Source organism: Rhinoraja longicauda, chromosome 17 (genome assembly GCF_053455715.1).
Source record: "Rhinoraja longicauda isolate Sanriku21f chromosome 17, sRhiLon1.1, whole genome shotgun sequence".
Lineage (NCBI taxonomy): Eukaryota > Metazoa > Chordata > Chondrichthyes > Rajiformes > Arhynchobatidae > Rhinoraja > Rhinoraja longicauda.
Window position 1 is genome coordinate 34,426,363 of NC_135969.1, and position 19,509 is coordinate 34,445,871.

The 19,509-nt window shown below is 44.2% G+C and overlaps 1 protein-coding gene across 4 annotated transcripts in view; it reads left to right on the forward strand.

Annotated features, from left to right (window-relative positions):
- The first annotated feature begins 1,901 nt into the window (after positions 1-1,901).
- Positions 1,902-19,509, forward strand: part of rybpb (RING1 and YY1 binding protein b) — a 79,030-nt gene continuing 61,422 nt past the window's right edge. Inside the window, exons 1-2 of one of the 4 annotated variants that reach the window (XM_078414499.1) lie at positions 1,902-2,137; positions 2,901-3,035. In XM_078414499.1, coding sequence (XP_078270625.1) covers positions 2,112-2,137; positions 2,901-3,035 — 161 coding nt within the window. In that variant the 5' untranslated portion in view covers positions 1,902-2,111. Of the gene's footprint in view, positions 2,138-2,160; positions 2,377-2,900; positions 3,036-19,509 lie in introns of those variants that run through there. The other 3 variants (XM_078414497.1, XM_078414498.1, XM_078414496.1) reach the window with 3 other exon arrangements.

The following is a 19,509-nucleotide window of genomic DNA, read 5'->3' on the forward strand; positions in this document are numbered from 1 at the left end:
CCTCTCCCCTCCCTCTGTCTATCTCTGCGTCTCTCTCTCTCTCCCACTTCTCTCTGTGTCTCTGTGTGTATGTCTCTCTCTCCCTCTCTCTCCATGCCTCTCTCTCCTCTTTCCCCCTCTTTGTCTGTCTCCCTCCCTGTCTATCTCCCTCCCTCTTTCCACCTCCCTCCCTCCCTCCCCCCCCTCCCTCTCCCTCTCTCTCTCTCGTCCCCCTCTCTCCTTCCCTCCCCCTCTCTCTCTCCCTCCCTCCTTCGCCATCTCTCCCTCCCTCTCTATCTCTCCCTCCCTCTCCCTACCTCCCACTCCCCCTCCCTTGCTCCCTCCCCCTCTCTTCTCCTCCCTCCCTCCCTCCCTCTTTCCACCTCCCTCCCTCTCCCCCTCCCTCACTCCCCCCTCTCCCTCTCTTTCCCCCCTCCCTCCCTCTCCCTCTCTCCCACCTCCTCCCTCCCTCCCCCTCCTCCTCCCTCCCTCTCCCCCCTCTTCCTCTCTCCCCCCTCCCTCCCCTCCGTCTTTCTCCCTATCCCTCGCCCACTCTCTCCCTATCCCTATCCCTCTCCCTCCCTCTCTCCCCCTCCCTCCTCACTCTCTCTCCTTCCACCCTCCCTCACTCTCTCTCCCTTCCACCCTCCCCCTCCCCCCCTCCCCTCCCCTCCCCCTCTTCCCTCCCACTCTCCACAGCCCTCCCTCCCTCCTTCTCTCCCCCCCCCTACTCTCCCACCCCCCCTACTCTCCCACCCCCCCCCTCTCCCCCCCCCCTCCCCCCCTACTCTCTCCCTTTCCCCTCTCCCTCCCCCCACTCCTCCCTCCCTCCCTCCCTCCTTCTCCCTCTCCCTCCCACTCTCTATCCCTCTCCCTCCCCCTCCCACTCTCTCTCTATCCCTCTCCCTCCCACTCTCTCCCGCCCCACTCTCTCTCTCCCCTTCCCACTCTCTCTCCCTCTCCCCCTCCTCCTTCTCTCCCCCCCTACTCTCCCACCCCCCTCTCCCCCCCTACTCTCCCCCCCTACTCTCTCCCTTTCCCCTCTCCCTCCCCCACTCCCTCCCCTCCCTCCCTCCCTCCCTCCCTCCCTCCCTCCCTCCCTCCTTCTTCCTCTCCCTCCCACTCTCTATCCCTCTCCCTCCCCTCCCACTCTCTCTCTATCCCTCTCCCTCCCCCTCCCACTCTCTCTCTATCCCTCTCCCTCCCACTCTCTCCCGCCCCACTCTCTCTCTCTCTCTCTCTCTCTCTCCCCCTTCCCACTCTCTCTCTCTCTCCCCCTTCCCCCTCTCCCCACTTCTTCCTCCCCCCTCCTCTCCTTTCCTCCCCTCTCCCTCCCTCCCCTCTCCCTCCCCCCCTCTCCCTCCCCCCTCTCTCTCCCCTACTCTCTCCCTTTCCCCTCTCGTTCCCCCCACCCCCCCCCAACCCACTCCCTCCCCCCCAACCCCACTCCCCCCCACCCATTCCCTCCCCTCCCCCCACCCCACTCCCTCCCCCCCACCCCACCCCACTCCCTTCCCCCCACCCACCCCACTCCCTTCCCCCACCCCACTCCTCCCCCCCCCACCCCACTCCCTCACCCCACTCCCTCCCCCCCCACCCACTCCCTTCCCCCCCCCACCCACTCCCTCTCCCTTCCCCCCCACCCCACTCCCTTCCCCCCACCACACCACCCCCACCCCACTCCCTTCCCCCCACCCCCTCTCCCCCCCCACTCCACTCCCTCCCCCCCATCCCACCCCCCCCCACCCCACCCCCTCACCCCCACTCCCTTCCCCCCCCCACTCCCTCCCCCCCACCCCACTCCCCCCCACCCCACTCCCTCCCCCCCACCCCACTCCCTCCCCCCCTGCCTGTCTGGCCGGGTAATTTAAAATTGCTGTCGGGGTGATTGGCGGTTGGCGGGTCACGTGCGCGGCGGGGCTGGCGCTGGCGCTGGCGCTCGAGCCGCAGACGGACCCGGCTGCACTTTATCCGCCGCCGCGCCGCTCCGAGCCGAGCTGCTCCGTCCCCGCACCTCCCAGCCCGCCGTCCTCCCCTCTCTCCCCCCCCCCCTTTTTTTTTTTTTAAATACAAAAAAGAAACCTCCACCTGCACAGAAAGCTCGTCTCCGCCTCAACCGGACTCCCTGCGGCATGGGGGACAAGAAGAGCCCGAACAGGTAGAAACACACGTCTGCTGGCTGGACGGCTGAGGGGAGAGGGAGAGAGAGAGAGGGAGAGAGAGAGAGGGAGAGAGAGAGAGAGAGAGAGAGAGGGCGAGAGAGGGAGAGAGAGAGGAGAGAGAGAGGGAGAGAGAGCTAGAGAGAGCTAGAGAGAGAGAGCGAGACCTTTAAATGGAGGCGCTGCCGCTGCCGCCGCCGGTGTCTGCGGGTCGCTCGCTGTCGATGCCCAAGTGGCCGTGAGTCTGCTGTGCCTAGACTCACCGTCTCCCCCCTCCCTCCCCTCCCCTCTCCCTCGCCCTCTCCCTCGCCCTCTCTCTCTCCCCCTCTCTCTCCCCCCCCCTCCCTCTCTCCCTCCCCCCCCTCCCTCTCTCCCTCCCTCCCTCCCTCCTTCTCTCCCCTCACTCACATCCATGGCGGACGACGCTGTGTACACTCACCCAGGGAGGGAGGGAGGGAGGGCAACGGTGGGTGAAAGAGACGGGGAGGGAGGGAAGGAGGGAGGGGGGAGAAAGAGAGACAGAAGAAGAAATACGGACCTTTTTTTTGTTTTGCAACCACACACACACACACACACACTTAGTCGAGCGCTCTTGTGTCGGCGGCCGGTAATGTCGAAACATTTTCTTACCCCCCCCCCTCCCTTCCCTCCCTCTCTACCCGGGTTCTCTGTCACTCACAGACGTCGATGCATAAACGCTGATGGGTGTAATGTTCCTCTTGGTGTGCATGTATGTGTTTTTTTTTCTCTCCTCTGTCGCAGTTTTTCAAGGCCAAAGAGGCAAGCCAAGCCCGGCTCGGATGACGGCTTCTGGGACTGTAGTGTCTGCACCTTCAAGAACAGTGCGGAAGCTTTCAAATGCAGCATTTGCGATGTAAGGAAAGGGACGTCCACTCGGTGAGCGACGAGTTCTCTCTCTCCCTCCAATTATTATTTGTGTGTGTGTTACTACTTTTGATGTGTATGTGTCTGGGAGGGAGTGGTGGTTATGGAGGAGATGTATGTGGTCTGTGTGTCTGGAAATAATTAAAGACTGGTTGAATCCAGACTTGTTGATTTTGATGTTACCGTGCTGGGATGGATTTCATTGTAGCCCCCCGTCTCCCCCTCCTTGTTCTCTGTGTAATTGTTGGACAGTTAAGGGCTTGCCTCATTTCAGATTATATGTTCGCATTTGGGCTGCCATGACATTTTGTTGTAAATGGCAGGCGACAAGACATGATCATATTGGGGGGAGGGAACTAAGAAAGGTTGAAGTACTCTCGAGGAATGTTTAACTCCTCAGCCCAAATTCCGAGTGTTATCGAGTATTTCAAGAGAGAGTTAGATTAACTAATCGAGGGGGAAGGGGGGGTGGGGAGGGGGGAGGGAAGCAGGAACGGGGTACTGATTTTGGATGATCAGCCATGATCATATTAAATGGCGATGCTGGCTCGAATTGCCTACTCCTGCAACTATTTTCTATATTATCAGCCACTTGCGCTTGGACAAATTTCGCGTGGAGGTGAGTATGGGTTTGTCCTTGGGCAGGTTTAAAACCGAACATGCCACGACTGTTGATGTGCTGGTACTTTTTGTTAGTACCAGTATTTGTTTAACGTAGCCATTCATCTCGATCTTTTACCGTAGTGAATAATTAGTAATGGGTTGGGTAAATCATACTTGGGTCGCCAAGTACATGACTGAACAATGGTGTGTGAGTTTGTGGTAGGATCTCGGGAACTACTTTTATAAACTTCGACGATTGGCGTCATTTGTGATTTTTTCAATTTGAAAATGACGGCATTTCTGTACTTGCTTCCAGCTGTGAGTAATAAGTGATTTTCTGCAGAAATCCTTGTGTGGGTTGTTTGTTGTGATGTGGCCGAGTTCTGACTATTTTACGCAGTGATTGAAACTCATTGTGGGGAAACACTTTCACAACGCTACCTCTTCTGCGTGACAGATGCATGACAGAAAATGCCGTGATGTGAAATTCGATTTCACCATCTAATCCCAGTCTCAAAATATCTTTCCCTGTCACTTTAAATAGGTGTAACGTGTGGATAACTTGGTTGACACCTTTTGGCATCCTCTCATTGTTTGTTGCGGGCATGAAAACAATCAGTTTTGTTTTGGGATAGAATGACTTCCCAATTAACTGGCGATCGCTTCCATCCCACGAACATTAGGTTGGCACCGGTTATGCGTGGAGGCGTCACGGTGGGCTAGAACTTTCAGAATAATACTAGTAACACAAAAATAACTATCTCCCGGAATTAAACGAACATGCGGAATGTTTGTGCCCTAGGTCCAATCGATTTCTGGGATTGATTGATATATTGTAATTGTTGCATTTCCGAGCTCATTTGTTTTGCGAGAACTAAATTTGAAGTGCATCGGTGCCCTTTACACCAAATAGCAATTACTTTGGTTGTAAAAATATAACTTCAATAGTACCTACTTAATACAAAGTAAAATTGTGCGGGAAATACTTAGTATGTCAGGCAGCATATGTGGAAATCTGGTTTAAGCAATGGAGTTTGAAGTATTTATGCAATTGGATAGGGATGGTTTAGAGAGACGTGGGCCGAACACAAGCAAATAGCATTAGCTTAGGGTATTTTGGTCGGCATGGATGAGTTGGACCCAAGGACCAGTTTTTGTGCTGTTTGGCTCTGACTCTTTATGGAATTCTAAGTTGGAGTTAGATGTTAGAGGCAAACAACTGCGGATACTCGTTAATACACAAACGGGCTCAAAGCTCTGGAGAAAGTCGCAGGTCAGGCAGCATCTCTGGAACACACGGATGGGTGATGTTTCAGGTTGAGACCTGTTTTCTGACTGCACGAGTTGAATGTTTTTCAGGCCTGCGTATTTCAGATAGCCAATATTTGCAATATTTTGATTTTTTAAGTATGTTAATGTTGCGAATGAAAATGGGTATTTGTATTTGAGTTCCAGTGTTGGGAGGTTTTCTTTGGTGCTTCAAGCTCAACTAATCTGATCGCTATTTGGCTGAAAATCCAAACGTTGAACGTGTTTTCAAAATGACATGTCCAAAATTACTGTACTGTATCAAGGGTATGTAGTGTGTCTGGTTTCTTCAGTTTAGGATAAATTGAATAATTTGGAGACGGGGTCTTGTCAATTGAACACTTTCAATCAGGAAAATAAAAGCAATTGCCCAGGCTGGAGAACTGAAATGGAAATAGAAAATGATGGAAACGCTCAGCAGATCAGGCCATATCTGCGGAAAGTAAAACTGTCAATGTTCCAGGACTGTTTCCCTTTCCAAACTGAACATTTGTTTGCTTCCAGCAATTTCTGTGAAATATTTCTGGTGTGGAGAGAGGAGAAAGAGATCTTGAAGTGGACATATCTTTATGATTTAAAAAACAATAATATGGAGATATTTTCAGTTTTTTTTAGTTTAGAGATACAGCGCTGAAACAGGCCCTTCGGCCCACCGAGTCCGCACCGACCAGCGATCCTACACACTAGGGATAATTTACAATTTTACCAAAGCCAATTAATGTACAAACCTGTATGTCTTTTGAGTGTGGGAAGAAACCAGAGCACCTTGAGAAAACCTACATGGTCACAGGGAGAACATACAAACTACGTACGGACAGCACCCGTAGTCGGGATTGAACCCATGTCTCTGGTGCTGTAAAGGGCCTGTCCCACTTAGGCGATTTTTTGGGGGCGACTGTCATAGTCATAGCAGGTTGGTGAAAAACCTGCGACTTGACCCCCCCCCCCCACGACAATGTCTATGACAAGCTACAACAATCTACTACCTAGTCGATGGCAAGCTACCGACAACCGGCGACCCAATCGTCGTGACTTAGGACATCCACCTACGACCAAGCAGGCGACAGCCTATGACAACTGAAGTCGACCTATGTCTACCGCGACAAGCTACGACCCTGTTGGCGACAGTTGAAGACAATTCACGTCATTTTCGCCTCCGGTTTTGACGCCGGTACCTGTCGCCGGTTTACGTAGGCAGTCGCCAATGGAATTCACTGAAGTCAGCACCGGCGACAATCTACGCCACCTGGCGACAACCTACGACAGCACCTGCGTCAGGAGACATCAAGCTACGATCATTGGCATCAAACCAACAGTCGCCGAAATTTTTTAAACATTTCAAAATCCAGCGGCGACCAGAAAAAGCCACGACTCTTTGGAGACTACTCACAACCAGACACGCACACCTCGGCGACCGTGTGGCGACAGCCTAATTGCCTAAGTGGGACAGGGGCTTAAGACAGCAACTCTACCACCATGTCACTGTGCCGCCCATGTAGGTATTTTTACATGCCTTAAACTGCAAGTTTATGAGTTTGTGCTTAAATCATGTAATTTGTAAATTAAGACAGCGACACAAGGAACTGCAGAGCGTTTACGCAAAAAACGAAGTGCGGGCGGAATTCAGTGGGTCAGGCAGCATGTGGGTCAGTTGTACTTTGTAGGTGGTATTTCTGAGGTCATAACATCCTAGTGCATTGGTTATTCCTTCTGCCTTGGAGCATTTCTGTTCCTTTGCGAGAATACACCCCAAAATGTATTAAAATATGAATCAACCTAGATAGTCATAGTGTATTATATATAATAATAGAATTTAATAGAATAATATTAATTATTATTATTCACAACACTCAAAGAATTGTGGATTAATGAATGAAGAAATTGCAAATTCATCCATTATTTAGGCAAGGGAAGGATATACATCTTTAGGAAATTATTGTGATTTGGTTTGAATGTGTGCACCCGGGCACTTTAGCAAGGTGGAGCTGATCATTGGAATAGGAATACTTTATTGTCACATGTGACCAGGCACAGTGAAAAATTCTTTGCTTGCATACCCAATGTATACAAATAGCGGTGCTGACAAAGTTACAAAGCACGCCGGTTCCCTCTTTTGTCCCCAACCACCCCCCACCCCACAGTTCTCCCACGCTGGGTCCCTATTGTCCTTTCTCTTCCCCCCCGCCTTAATGTCCATTGGTTTCCCCTCCCTCACGGCGGCGGTCCCCCCACACCGGGTCCTCCATTGTTCTTCCCCTCCCCCCTCATGGTGGTCCTCCACGCCAGGTCCTCCATTGTTTTTCCCTCTCCCCCTCACGGTGGTCCTCCATCCTCTCATCGACTGTCAACCATGGGTCGACCCACGAGGCATCACCGCCGCCACGATGCTTCACCACCGCTGAGGCCCCATTGTCGTGAGGCTTCACCGCTACCGCTACAACAGGAAGATGGAAACAATTGTCTCCAATGGCTAATGCTCCACCTCCGTCCCTGCAAACTTGTATACCATCATCACGGGGTTAAGTAGTGTATGCAAAACTTTGCATTCTGTTGAATCTGCTGCTGTGCTCCTACAAGACTATTTGAATCCATTCAAAACCCAGTTATAAAACATTATCTGAAGTGTCAAGTGGGCCTTTCATCTTTTAACCCTTTGTTACCTTCCTTCTCTAAAGTTCAAATGCCTCGGGATGTTTCCTAGGTTAAATGTGCCATATAAACACATTCAATCTCCATTGTCTTGAGTTAATCATGATATAGTAGCAGCAGTGGTTTGCCTTTGGCCCTAAATTGTCAAAGGGGAATTCAGTCATTTGTTTTTCAGTTCAGTTAAATGTAACATGTCCAAGTTTGCAGATGACACATAGCTTGGTGGCAGTGTGAGGTGTGAGGAGGATGCTATGAGGTACAGGGTGACTTGGGCAGATGCAGTATAATGTGGATAAATGTGAGGTTATCCACTTTGGTGGCAACAACAAAAAGGCAGATTATTATCTGAATGGTATCAGATTGGGGAAAAAGGGAGGTGCAATGAGATCTGGGTGTTGTACATCAGTCACTGAAAGTAAGCATGCAGGTGGTGCAGACAGTGAAGAAAGCAAATGGCCTTCATAGCTAGAGAATTTGAGTATAGGAGCAAGGAGGTCCTACTGCAGTTGTGCAGGATCCTGGTGAGACCACACCTGGAGTATTGTGTGCAGCTTTTGTCTCCTAATTTGAGGAAGGACATTCCTGCTATTGAGGGAATGCAGTGTAGGTTCACCAGGTTAATTCCGGGATGGCGGGACTGACACATGATGAAAGAATGGTTCAACTGGGTTTATATTCACTGGAATTTAGAAGGATGAGAGGGGATCTTATAGAAACATATAAATTCTTAAGGGATTGGACAGGCTAGATGCAGGAATGTTGGTCCAGAACCAGGGGGTCACAGTTTAAGAATAACGGGTAGGCCATTTAGGACTGAGACAAGGAAAAACGTTTTCACCCAGAGAGTTGTGAATCTGTGGAATTCTCTGCCACGGAAGGCAGTGGAGGCCAATTCACTGGATGTTTTCAAGAGAGAGTTAGATATAGCACTTAGGGCTAATGGAATCAAGGGATATGGGGAGAAAGCAGGAATGGGGTACTGATTTTGGATGATCAGATTGAATGGCTGTGCTGGCTCAAAGGGCTGAATGGCCTACTGCAGCTATTTTCTATGATTCTATGCTTTTTCATTGATACTATGCAAGTGTTTTTGTTTACATGTACTCTTGTCATCGAGGTTGGATATCACGTCAATATTTGTTAGACTGTCGTGTGTAGATAGACAACTTTGTGTTATATCAGCAAGTCGCATTTAAACCATAAACTGAACTTTTGGAGAGCAGTAGAAATGTTCTCTATATTTTAGGGATTTGTGATAATAACAAGCTGTTATTATTCAGAGTTCAGATAAGATTTTAGTTTATCGTTCATTTTTAAAAAAAAATTGCTTTTGAGTTATGATTTGAGAGAAGATTGGGAACTCAAATGTATATCTGGAGGATACATTGTTCTCTGGTCAGTTTTATATACAAAATTCTTAAGGTGCTCTATTAGTTGTACTCATTTTATTTATGCATTGTATGTGGCTTCTGAGCTGAATTCAGTGGTAATACATAGAATTATGATATTGTATAATTTATCAATTAAATAAAATGTTTGCAAATTTTGAAGTTTCCTCACTTATTTATTAGAATGGATGTGATTCTGTTTGCACTGTTAAAGGCTTATTTCTGAAAATAATTTGCTCAAAGTACTAGCAGTAACCCAACCTTTTTATATTAATAGAATGGTAGGCAAAGTTGAGGCATCAACTTTATTGCAAAGTTAGAGAAGTATGGTTGAGGTATCACCATGTGATTTCAAGTATCAATGAGTACTATTATGAAATCATAGTACTAACAATCACATGTTTAACATGTAAAAAGACAAATGTAAAAACTTGTGATTTTAGTGGGCATACAGCAAAAGCAGATCAGAGATCCGTCTTGTATTACTACACCTGTTGCAAAATTTTAATATTCTGTTTCGATGCAAATTGCATATTATAGCAATTTTCTGGATGATGAAAAATCAGTGTACATCTTAGAGAAAATGCATGCACATCAACAGATTTTTTTTTTTTTACTGTACACACTTGCTTTTCTGTGAATTTCAATTGTCGCTTTGGTTTTATGCACAGCTCTTTTACTGTTTTGGGTTATCCTTGAACCATATCCTTTTGAGTATAAGTTCAGATAAAAGAGGAAAATGGCAGGACCTTTTTGCAGCAATGTACAGAGGGATCTTGGGAAGCAGTCCTCACCTCTGAAAGTAGCAACACAAGTAGGCAGCGTGGTAAAGGTGGTGTACAACATGCTTGGCTTATCAGTCAGGCCATCGAGTGACTTCCCAACCTTTAAAGTTAGATTGTAGCTGTGTATAACATTTTGGAGTACTGTATGCAGTTTTGGTTGCCCGATTACAGGAAGGATGTGGAGGCTTTGGAGAGGGTGCAGTGGAGGTTTATAAGAATGCTGCCAGGATTAGAAGTTATTTGTTATAAGTAGAGGTTGGACAAACTTAGATGTGGGAGGATGAGGGGAGACCTGATAGAAATATGTAAAGTTGTGAGGTGCAGATAGCCAGTTTTTTTTCTCCATGGGTAGTAATATCAAATTCTAGAATGCATGGATTTAAGGTGAGAGGGGACAGTTTAAAGGAGATTTGTGAGGCAAGTTTTTTTAAGAGTGATAGGTGCCTGGAAAGCACAGCCAGGAGAAGTATGTAAGCAGATACAATCGTATTTTTTAAAGGGGCATTCAGGGGAAGGAGAAAATTATACCATGTTTGGGCAAAAAGGAGTATTTTAAATTGGTGTTATGGTAAGGTGGACAAGGGCCTGTTTCTATGCTGGACTGTCCATGAACCTTATTTTTATTTGTAAACATTAAAAATATATATATTCCATTTTTTCCCCATTGATTATGTATTTCACTTTAATATACATCTAGATCATGATGATGCAGCAAATTATGAGCATACTTGATAGAAGAGAAACAGAATATTGTAGTAATATTGTTAGAAATTAACAGGGTGGTTAATATCTGGGAAATTTTAAAAAATAGAGGATTTTTGGTTATTTAAGGGATGGAAACGGGCTATTCAGCCCAACACATTCATGCTGACATGTGTGCCCATCTGTATTAATTCCGTCTTCCAGCTCTTGGCCTGTAGCCTACGTTAGGCAATTCAGGTACTCGTAAAGCCATGTGAATGCTGTCAGCAACTCTGCTTCCATCACTCTTGCAGGCAGTACATTACAGACACTTGCTATTCTCGGAGTGAAAAATGTTCTCTTCAGATTTCCTCTCAATCTCTTACATATAAACCTAAATCAAGATGTTACAGTTGTATTTGCCTCTTTGGAGAAAAGTTTGCAATCTTCCCTTTCTGAGTCTGTCATAAATTTATATACCTCAATCATGTCCCACCTTTACCACATTTAATCCAGGGAAAACAGATCTAGTCTCTCCTTCTGTAACCTAACCTCTCCACCTCTAACATCCAAGTGAATCTCCTCTGCACCCTTACCAATGCTGTCACATCCTTCCTGTAGGATGGTGACCAGACTACACTACTTCAGCTGAGAGCTGACTAATCCTTTATAAACTTGCAGCATAGCCTCACTGCTCTTGTATTCAGTGTTTCATGATTCATGAAGGATGGTATCCCATATGCCTCTTAACCATGTTATCTACCTTTAACAAGGCCCCTCTGTTCTACAATACTCTCTGAGACCTTGCTTTTAATGGTTTATGCTCTAACCTCATTAGTATTCATGCTATCGATGTGGGCTGGATTTCAAACAACGATGAGATTGGGTGCAGGAGGGAAATAGAAAGTTTAGTAATATAGTGCAAAGATGACAACCTCTCCCACAATGTCAGAAAGATTAACTTCAGGAAGTGTGGTGGAGTACACGGCCAAATCAGCATCAATGGCGCCAAAGAAGAAATGATCAAGAGCTTCAAGCTCTTCAGCATAAATATCATCAGCAATCTGTCCTGGACCAATTACATCAAAGCTTTGTTGAGAAAGCCTACCAATGCCTCTGAAGGAAGATGAAGGAAGTTTGTGTCTCCCACATCTCTTACAAGCTTCTACAGGTGCACCGTAGAAAGCATGCTGTGGGCTGCGTCATGCCTTGGTTTGGGAACACCTCTTGTGTCTCAGGACAGTAAGAAATTGTAGAATTGCCCCGTCTATCACATAGACCAGACTTCCCACCATTTATTCCATCTGCACTTCACAATACCTTGGGAAAGCAGCTAACATAATCAAGGATCTTTGTTTCACCCCGATCATGCTTTTATATAAATGGTAGAAACTACAAAAACGTAAGCGCATACCACCAGAATCGAGAACGGCTTCATCCCTCTTGTCAGATTATTGAATGTCCCTCCCATAACTTAGGGTGTTGCCCCAATCTTCCATTCTACCTTCATTTCTGATGTTGGACTTTTCCCTCTGTACCTAGCACTACAATGCTTTAAAATTATATTCTGTACTCTGGTATTTTGCTCTTGGCACTACTCGCTCAACTTGTATGGCTTAATTGTACTCGTGTATAGCATGGTCTGATTTAATTGGATAGCAAAGACGTACAGGTATGTAGGTTAATTGGCTGGGTAAATGTAAAAATTGTCCCTAGTGGGTGTAGGATAGTGTTAATGTACGGGGATCGCTGGGCGGCACGGACTTGGAGGGCCGAAAAGGCCTGTTTTCCGGCTGCATATATATGATATGATATGATAGCACACAAACAAAAGCTTTTCACTCTCAGTGCATGTGACAACATAAACCAATACTGAGTTGCAGTCAAGTTTGAGAATATTGGCTGCATTGGAGCCAAGACACTGCTTTATGTAGAAATCACAAGTAAAGCTAGGCTAGTTAACATGACTATTGAACCCTATGATCATTCCAACTTGCACTGTAACTTCCATAAATAGCCTGGATTTTGTGGTTGAGCATTGTCATTGCATAGCAGCAGAAGTAAAATACATGCTTTTCACTTTGAGGCTTGGGAAAAGATAGTTTAGTATTCCAGAATAATTTCCCTCTTTCCAGTGCGTGTAAAGGTATGTATAGGTATTTTCTACTAGCTGCTCTTTAAAAACAAAAGTTTGGTGTCAGTGTAACTCGATATTTTTTGTTGTACTGCAGTATTCTCTGCCTGTATTTCACAAAAAATAGTGTCTTTTGTTCCTTGGGATTTGTATATTGATACGAGCAAATTAGCCTGAGGGCATAAATGGTGGCTGTTTAAAATGTAATTTTTGTATCCACTGGAGAAACCAGAAGGGTGAGGTTATATTGAGCTGATGGTTTCTTGGAGTTGTTATGCAGATGATTTTATTGCTCGTCTCTGAAGAGGTTAACCTGTACAAGGATAACCTGTAACTTAATTTTTCATTTCTGAGTGGATTCTTGAGGTTCTCTTTGTTAAGATGTGACTAATGCAAGATCTTTTTATTGTACCTTTGGTTATCAATTTGAAGGTGTTTGCTACCTTCTGATATTGGTTGAAGGCAGCACAAGATTCTTCTTAGAAGCTGCCTTTTCAGTCTTTTTGACTTGCACAATTATGAAAAATGTATAATTATTTCTAATGGATGAAAATATTTGACTTGTTTAAGAGGCAGACTTGGTTAGAAATCTCTGATTGATAGCTATGTAATGCTTGATTATTCTTATGGGAAGAATTTGCATAATTTTAACAAAGGTTTATTGAAGTTCTTTGCATAGTTTGTCTTTTCCAACTTAAATGATCTTTAACCCTTTTGGGGGGAAATCTAATTGCTGAAGTTTGGAAGTGCACAGAATTCATTTTCAAAAGAAAACATGAGTTCATGTCCATATAAGTATTCAGCACTGATTTGCCTTCTGTGACTTTGGGAATTGGATTGGGGGTTTTTTCATTCCTATATATGAAGCTTATGAATTAGCATTGGAAACTTGGAATATGTTTACATTACACCTGCAGTTTATGGCAGTGTACTTTTAGTGTAAGAAGAAGTGTCAAGAAGGTTGGTATTTCCTGAATTCTTTGCAAGCTGTGAATCTGAGCAAGGTAGTCTCATACAGTACACAGTGACTTGGGTAGCACATCTGAAAATATACTGCAATATATTGAGGATCCTCATGCCACCAACAGACCATGTTAGTTTCTGTGTGGTTGTTCCACAGAATGATGAGTTTCCAAAATCGACTTTGAATAAATTAATTGTACACATTTCTTTTTTTTAATTAATTTTTTTTTTTTTTTTTTAATTATAATTCTATTTTTATTTTTATTTTCCAGTTCCATACATTCCGCAATGATACACATTATCATTCACCTTAAACCCTCCTTAGTTAACAAATACTGCATATCCCAAAGTAAAGCATACCACAGGTATTGGAAGCACTACAAGGATGGGTAATGACTTGCTGGACATTTGATCATATCCAAAACTTAACTACACACAAAAACAAAAACAACTAAAACCAACATTTGGGGTATACCTTTATAATATTTCATCACTACTTCTGGAGCGGTATGAAATCAAGGAAAATGAGATAGGACACGGAAGTAGGATACAAAGATCCGCTTTAAAGGAATGATGGCCGTACAGGCATGATGTACAACATCCATTTTTCCCACCTTTTCAAAAATATTCCCCGTTGCAATCTTAAAGCAAAAGTTATCCTTTCCATTATAAAAATATTATATACAATGTTAATCCAGTCATCCACATTAGGTTTTCCAGGTTTCAACCACTTCCTAGTAATAGCTTTCCTGCTGGCAGCACTTAAGATCTGGAAAAGATACTTATCTTTAATAGAAGCATTTTGTACTGGTAAAGCACCAAAATATAAAAACTCAAATTTAAATGGAATATCCATATAAAAAACTTTTCGTAAAACTTTATGAATCTCCTGCCAAAATGGGATCACTGATACACAAGACCAAAATATGTGAAAATGGTTTGCCTCAAGGCACCCACATTGTCGCCAGCATGAAGAAGAATTTGTGTAATGCCTTTTGTGAACTGGTGTAATAAAAAACCTAATAAGGGTTTTCCAGCAAAACACCCGCCAAACATTTGAACTTGAAGTTTTCCATTGTATCTCACATAGGGCGGCACGGTAGCGCAGCGGTAGAGTTGCTGCTTTACAGCGAATGCAGCGCCGGAGACTCAGGTTCGATCCTGACTACGGGTGCTGCACTGTAAGGAGTTTGTACGTTCTCCCCGTGACCTGCGTGGGTTTTCTCCGAGATCTTCGGTTTCCTCCCACACTCCAAAGACGTTGGCTGGGTAAATGTAAAAATTGTCCCTAGTGGGTGTAGGATAGTGTTAATGTGCGGGCATCGCTGGGCGGCACGGACTTGGAGGGCCGAAAAGGCCTGTTTCTGGCTGTATATATATGATATGATATGATATGATAAGCTCTCCCAGGTTTCTTCCTTTAGAACCAGATTACCTTCCCTTTCCCATTTCTGTTTTACATACAGTGAGTTGCCTTTTCTCTGCCGTAAACCCTTGTATAATTTGTAGATGGTTTTCTGTTTTGAGCCTCCATGGTAAGCATCAATAAATACATTTAACAAAATATTATCCCATTTTACTTCTGCACATTCCTTTTGTATTTGATCTATATAATGGCGAATTTGAAGGTATCTATAGAAATCATCATTATTCAAACCAAATTGCCTCTTCAGATTCTCAAAGCTGTTCATAGACCCCTTATATAAAAATGTGCAATATGATGTCAAACCTTGAGAACTCCATCTTTTAAAACTAGTGTCCTGTCTTTTTGGTACAAAATCTGGATCAAACGTGCACCATCTCAAAACCTTCACAGCATCCCCTCAGATGATTTTGGGTAACGACCTTATTCCATACCCTAAGTGATAATCGAATCCATGAGTTTCCCAAATTAATTAACTTATTTGTTAACTCCTTATCTCCGATTGCAGCCTGAATCGGAAATTCCTCTGTTATAGCAATCTCAATCTCCTTCCATCTAGCACAATAGTCGGGGTTGCACCAATAAATTAATGTTCTCAGCTGAGCAGCTGCATAATAGTCTTTCAAACACGGGAGTGCAACCCCACCTTTATTTTTGGTCAGTTGTAACCCCTGGTATCTGATTCTTGGTCTTTGTCCCTGCCAAATATACCTCGAGATATGTTTATCCCATTCTTGAAATTGTTGGTCTGATGTATCTAGTGGAAGTGATTGAAAGAGATACAACAGCCTCGGTAACATAACCATTTTGACCGATTCAATACGAGATCCAAAATTAAGATAAGGTATTAGGTCCCACCTCCTAATGTCTTCCCTGATCTTATTGTTCAATGGGAGGTAGTTAAGCAAGTGCAGTTTAGTCAGATCTATTGGAATGTTTATTCCCAGATATCTCATGGATTCAGCATCCCACCTCAAGTTAAACTTTTCCCTTACTTTTACTGAGGGGCTATATTTGAAACTAAGAATTTGTGTTTTTATAACATTTAACTTATAGCCAGAGAAGGATCCAGATTGTTCCAAAACATAAAATAACTGTAACAAAGACTGTTCAGGGTCTGACAAATACACCAATACGTCATCGGCAAATAAGGAAATCTTTTGTTCCCCTCCTTTCATTACTATTCCTTTGATATTATTATTCTGGATAATCCACTGACTCAAAGGTTCGATTAAAAACCGCAAATAAAAGGGGGCTGATTGGACATCCCTGTCTTGTTCCTCTTTCTAGCAAAAATGGTTTTGAAACTACTCCGTTAATTTTAATTCTTGCACTTGGGCTATCATAAAGAGCCTGTATTGTTTTAATAAAAGTATTGTGAAATCCAAATCTATCTAAAGCTCTAAGCAAAAAAGACCAATTTACACAATCAAAAGCTTTTTCAGCATCTAACCCCACTAGGACTGCTTCTAAGTTAAATTTTGTTATGTGGTCAATTATGTGCAATGTCCTTCAAATGTTGTCTTGGGTTTGTCTCCCTCGAACAAACCCTGTCTGATCCAGGCTAATAATTTGTGGTAGCAAACACTCTAATCGTTTGGCTAGTTTGTGAGTAAAATTTTTGTAATCCTGGTTGAGTACGCTCACTGGCCTAAAATTACTGCATACAGATTTATCTTTTCCCTCTTTTGGAATCAATGAGATTACTGCCTCCTTCCAGGAGGGGGGTATTACGTTCTCTTTGAGAACCCAATTGAAAGTACGTTGTAACGTAGGGACCAATGAGTCCACCATTACCCGGTACCATTCTGAAGGGAACCCGTCTGGGCCCGGGGCCTTATTTGGTTTAAGATGTACTATAGCAGACCTAACTTCTTTCTCTGTTATTTCAGCTACAAGGGACTTACTCTGTTCACTGGTCAATTTTGGCAAATGAATCTCCTTAAAGAAATCCTCCATTTTCTCCCCACTGATTTGAGGTTGTAAATATAATCTTTTGAAATATATATCAAAACAATTTTGTATTTCCTTCAATTTAATGTGTAAAATTAGTTACAGGGTGTTTTATTTTATGAATTGTATTCTCTTCCTGTTGTTTTTTTAGTTTATAGGCTAATAATTTACTGGCTTTTCCTCCCCCATCATAATATTTCTGTTTTACAAAAATCAATTTTTTTCTATATCTTTTGTATAAATATCATTTATTTCATTCTTCTTCTTCACCAGTAGTTCTCGTATTTTTTGATCATTTGTATCCTTATGGTTTTGTTTCAGTTGTTTCAGTTCCACTTGCAGCCGCTCTAACTTTTCATGTCTAGCTTTCTTTATGTGAGCACTGTATCCTATTATCTTGCCCCGAAGCACCGCTTTACATGCATCCCACAGTATCAGAGGTGAAACTTCGTCATTGTCATTTAGTTCCAGATACTCTGTAATATCGTTCTTAATCTGTTCTTTCATATGAGTCAGTACATATGTATTTAATCTCCATAAAGCGTCTCTTTGATACCGATCAAGAAGTAGTTTTAAAAACACAGGACTATGATCTGAAAGGTCCATGCTCCCCACCTCGCAGCTTACAACCCTTCCAAAGGTAAGAAAATAATCAATCCGAGAATATGCCAAATGTGGATTAGAAAAATATGTGTAGTCTCGTTTTGACAAATTTAGTTCTCTCCATACATCAATTAATCCAATATCATTCATTGCCAAATTAATTTTTTTATTTATCAATTTCGGCTGAGCTATATGAACATTTGAAGAGTCCAGTTTAGGATTTAATCTAACATTAAGACCCCCCCCCCCCACAGATTAATACTCCCTGGGTTTCAGATATTATCAAATCAAACACTTGTTTAAAAAATATCCAATCCGAGTTGGGAGGAGCGTAAATATTTAACAGAGTAACCAATGAGCCGCCTAAATTACCTCTCATAAAGATATATCTCCCCTCTGGATCTCTCTTTTCAAAGGTGGGATCAAAACTTATATTGCTAGAGATTAATATTGCCACCCCCTCCTATGACCAGCACTATATGATGAGGAGTACTGATGTTTAAAGCCCAGTCGTTTTAGTTTAGCATGCTCTGTTTCAGACAGGTGTGTTTCTTGTAGAAAGGCCACCTCGACTCTATCTCTCTTTATTTTGGTTAATATCTTGCTTCTCTTAATAGGATTGATAAGGCCATTCACATTATAAGTTACTATTTTAACTGCTTGCATTTAGTGTCCAATAAGTAGAAGAAATAAAAGTATATAAACCATACCAGCTCCAGTATCCATGCACGAAACAGCCCCCAAAAAACAACTACAGAACAAAAACACAATAATGACACTAAAGTAAATAAACGGACTTCCAACTGTGGGGTCCTGATTTTGACCCTATTAAAGCCCTGATGGTGAGAGGGCTTTGAGGTGTTGCCTCTCCCCCTGACAGGTGGGAGAGGGCCGTCTTCTAACGGTGGCTCTTCAGTTCCAAAGCTGTCCATCTATCCGGCTACCCGGTTAGAAGAGTCCACCCGACATATACGTAATATCCGTGTTCATAGTCTATACCATGCTCGTTTAATATAACGAGTAAAAACAAGGCCTTAAAGTCTGTCCTCCGATGGGAGACGGGTCCTGAAACTCCCCAACATCGAAACTCGACTCACCCGCTTCCTTTGGTCACCTCTGCCGTTCGAACCTTTCGGTTCAGTCATTTTCCCGAGTCTTGGCGTCTAAAAGCCTGTAACTTTTCCTTGAAATCCACTTTCCTGACCGTTCTCTCCCGGTTCCCCGGTCTCCCGGCACTACGCCAAGTGAGATGCTGGATCCGCTCCAAAAGGGACTCCGGGTGTTTGATGACTGACACCGGGAGTCCCCTCTTCGCCATATCCTCCGTCGCCTCCTCCGCCGATCCATATACCACTGTTCCCTCCTGGTAGAAAACTCTTAACTTGGCCGGAAATGGAGTTTGAAATCTGATTTTCTTCTCCTTCAGGATACTTTTCGCTTCGGTGTATTCCCTCCGTTTTTTTAACACATCTGGCGCATAATCGTGATCCAGGTTAACTCTCTTCTCGAGGTATTGAAATCCTCTATTCTGCCAGGCCAGTCTAAGCAGCTCCTCTTTCATCCTGTAACTTGACAACTTGGCCACCATGGACCTCGGTCGGACATCCCCGGGCGGCTTCGACATCAGAGCTCGGTGCTCTCTCTCTACCCGTAGTTCAAAGGCGGCCGGGAGCCCCAGTCCTTCTCGCAACAAACTTTCCACAAAATCCACCATTGACGGGGAGTTCTCCTCTGCTCCCTCTTTAACTCCATGAATTCGGATATTTTCACGTCTGGAGCGGCTCTCTATATCCGTCAATTTGGCATCTAGGTATATTTGGAGTTGCAGCAGCTCCGTCACCACGTCCTCTGCCACCTGTAGCCTGTTTTCAGCCGCGTCAATCCTCTCTTCCGCCTCCCTGATTCTGGTGTTCGTCTTAGTAATTTCTTCCCGAATTCCGTTCAGCTGCTCACTATTGTTCTTTCTAAACTCTCTCAACTCTTTCAATATGAGGCT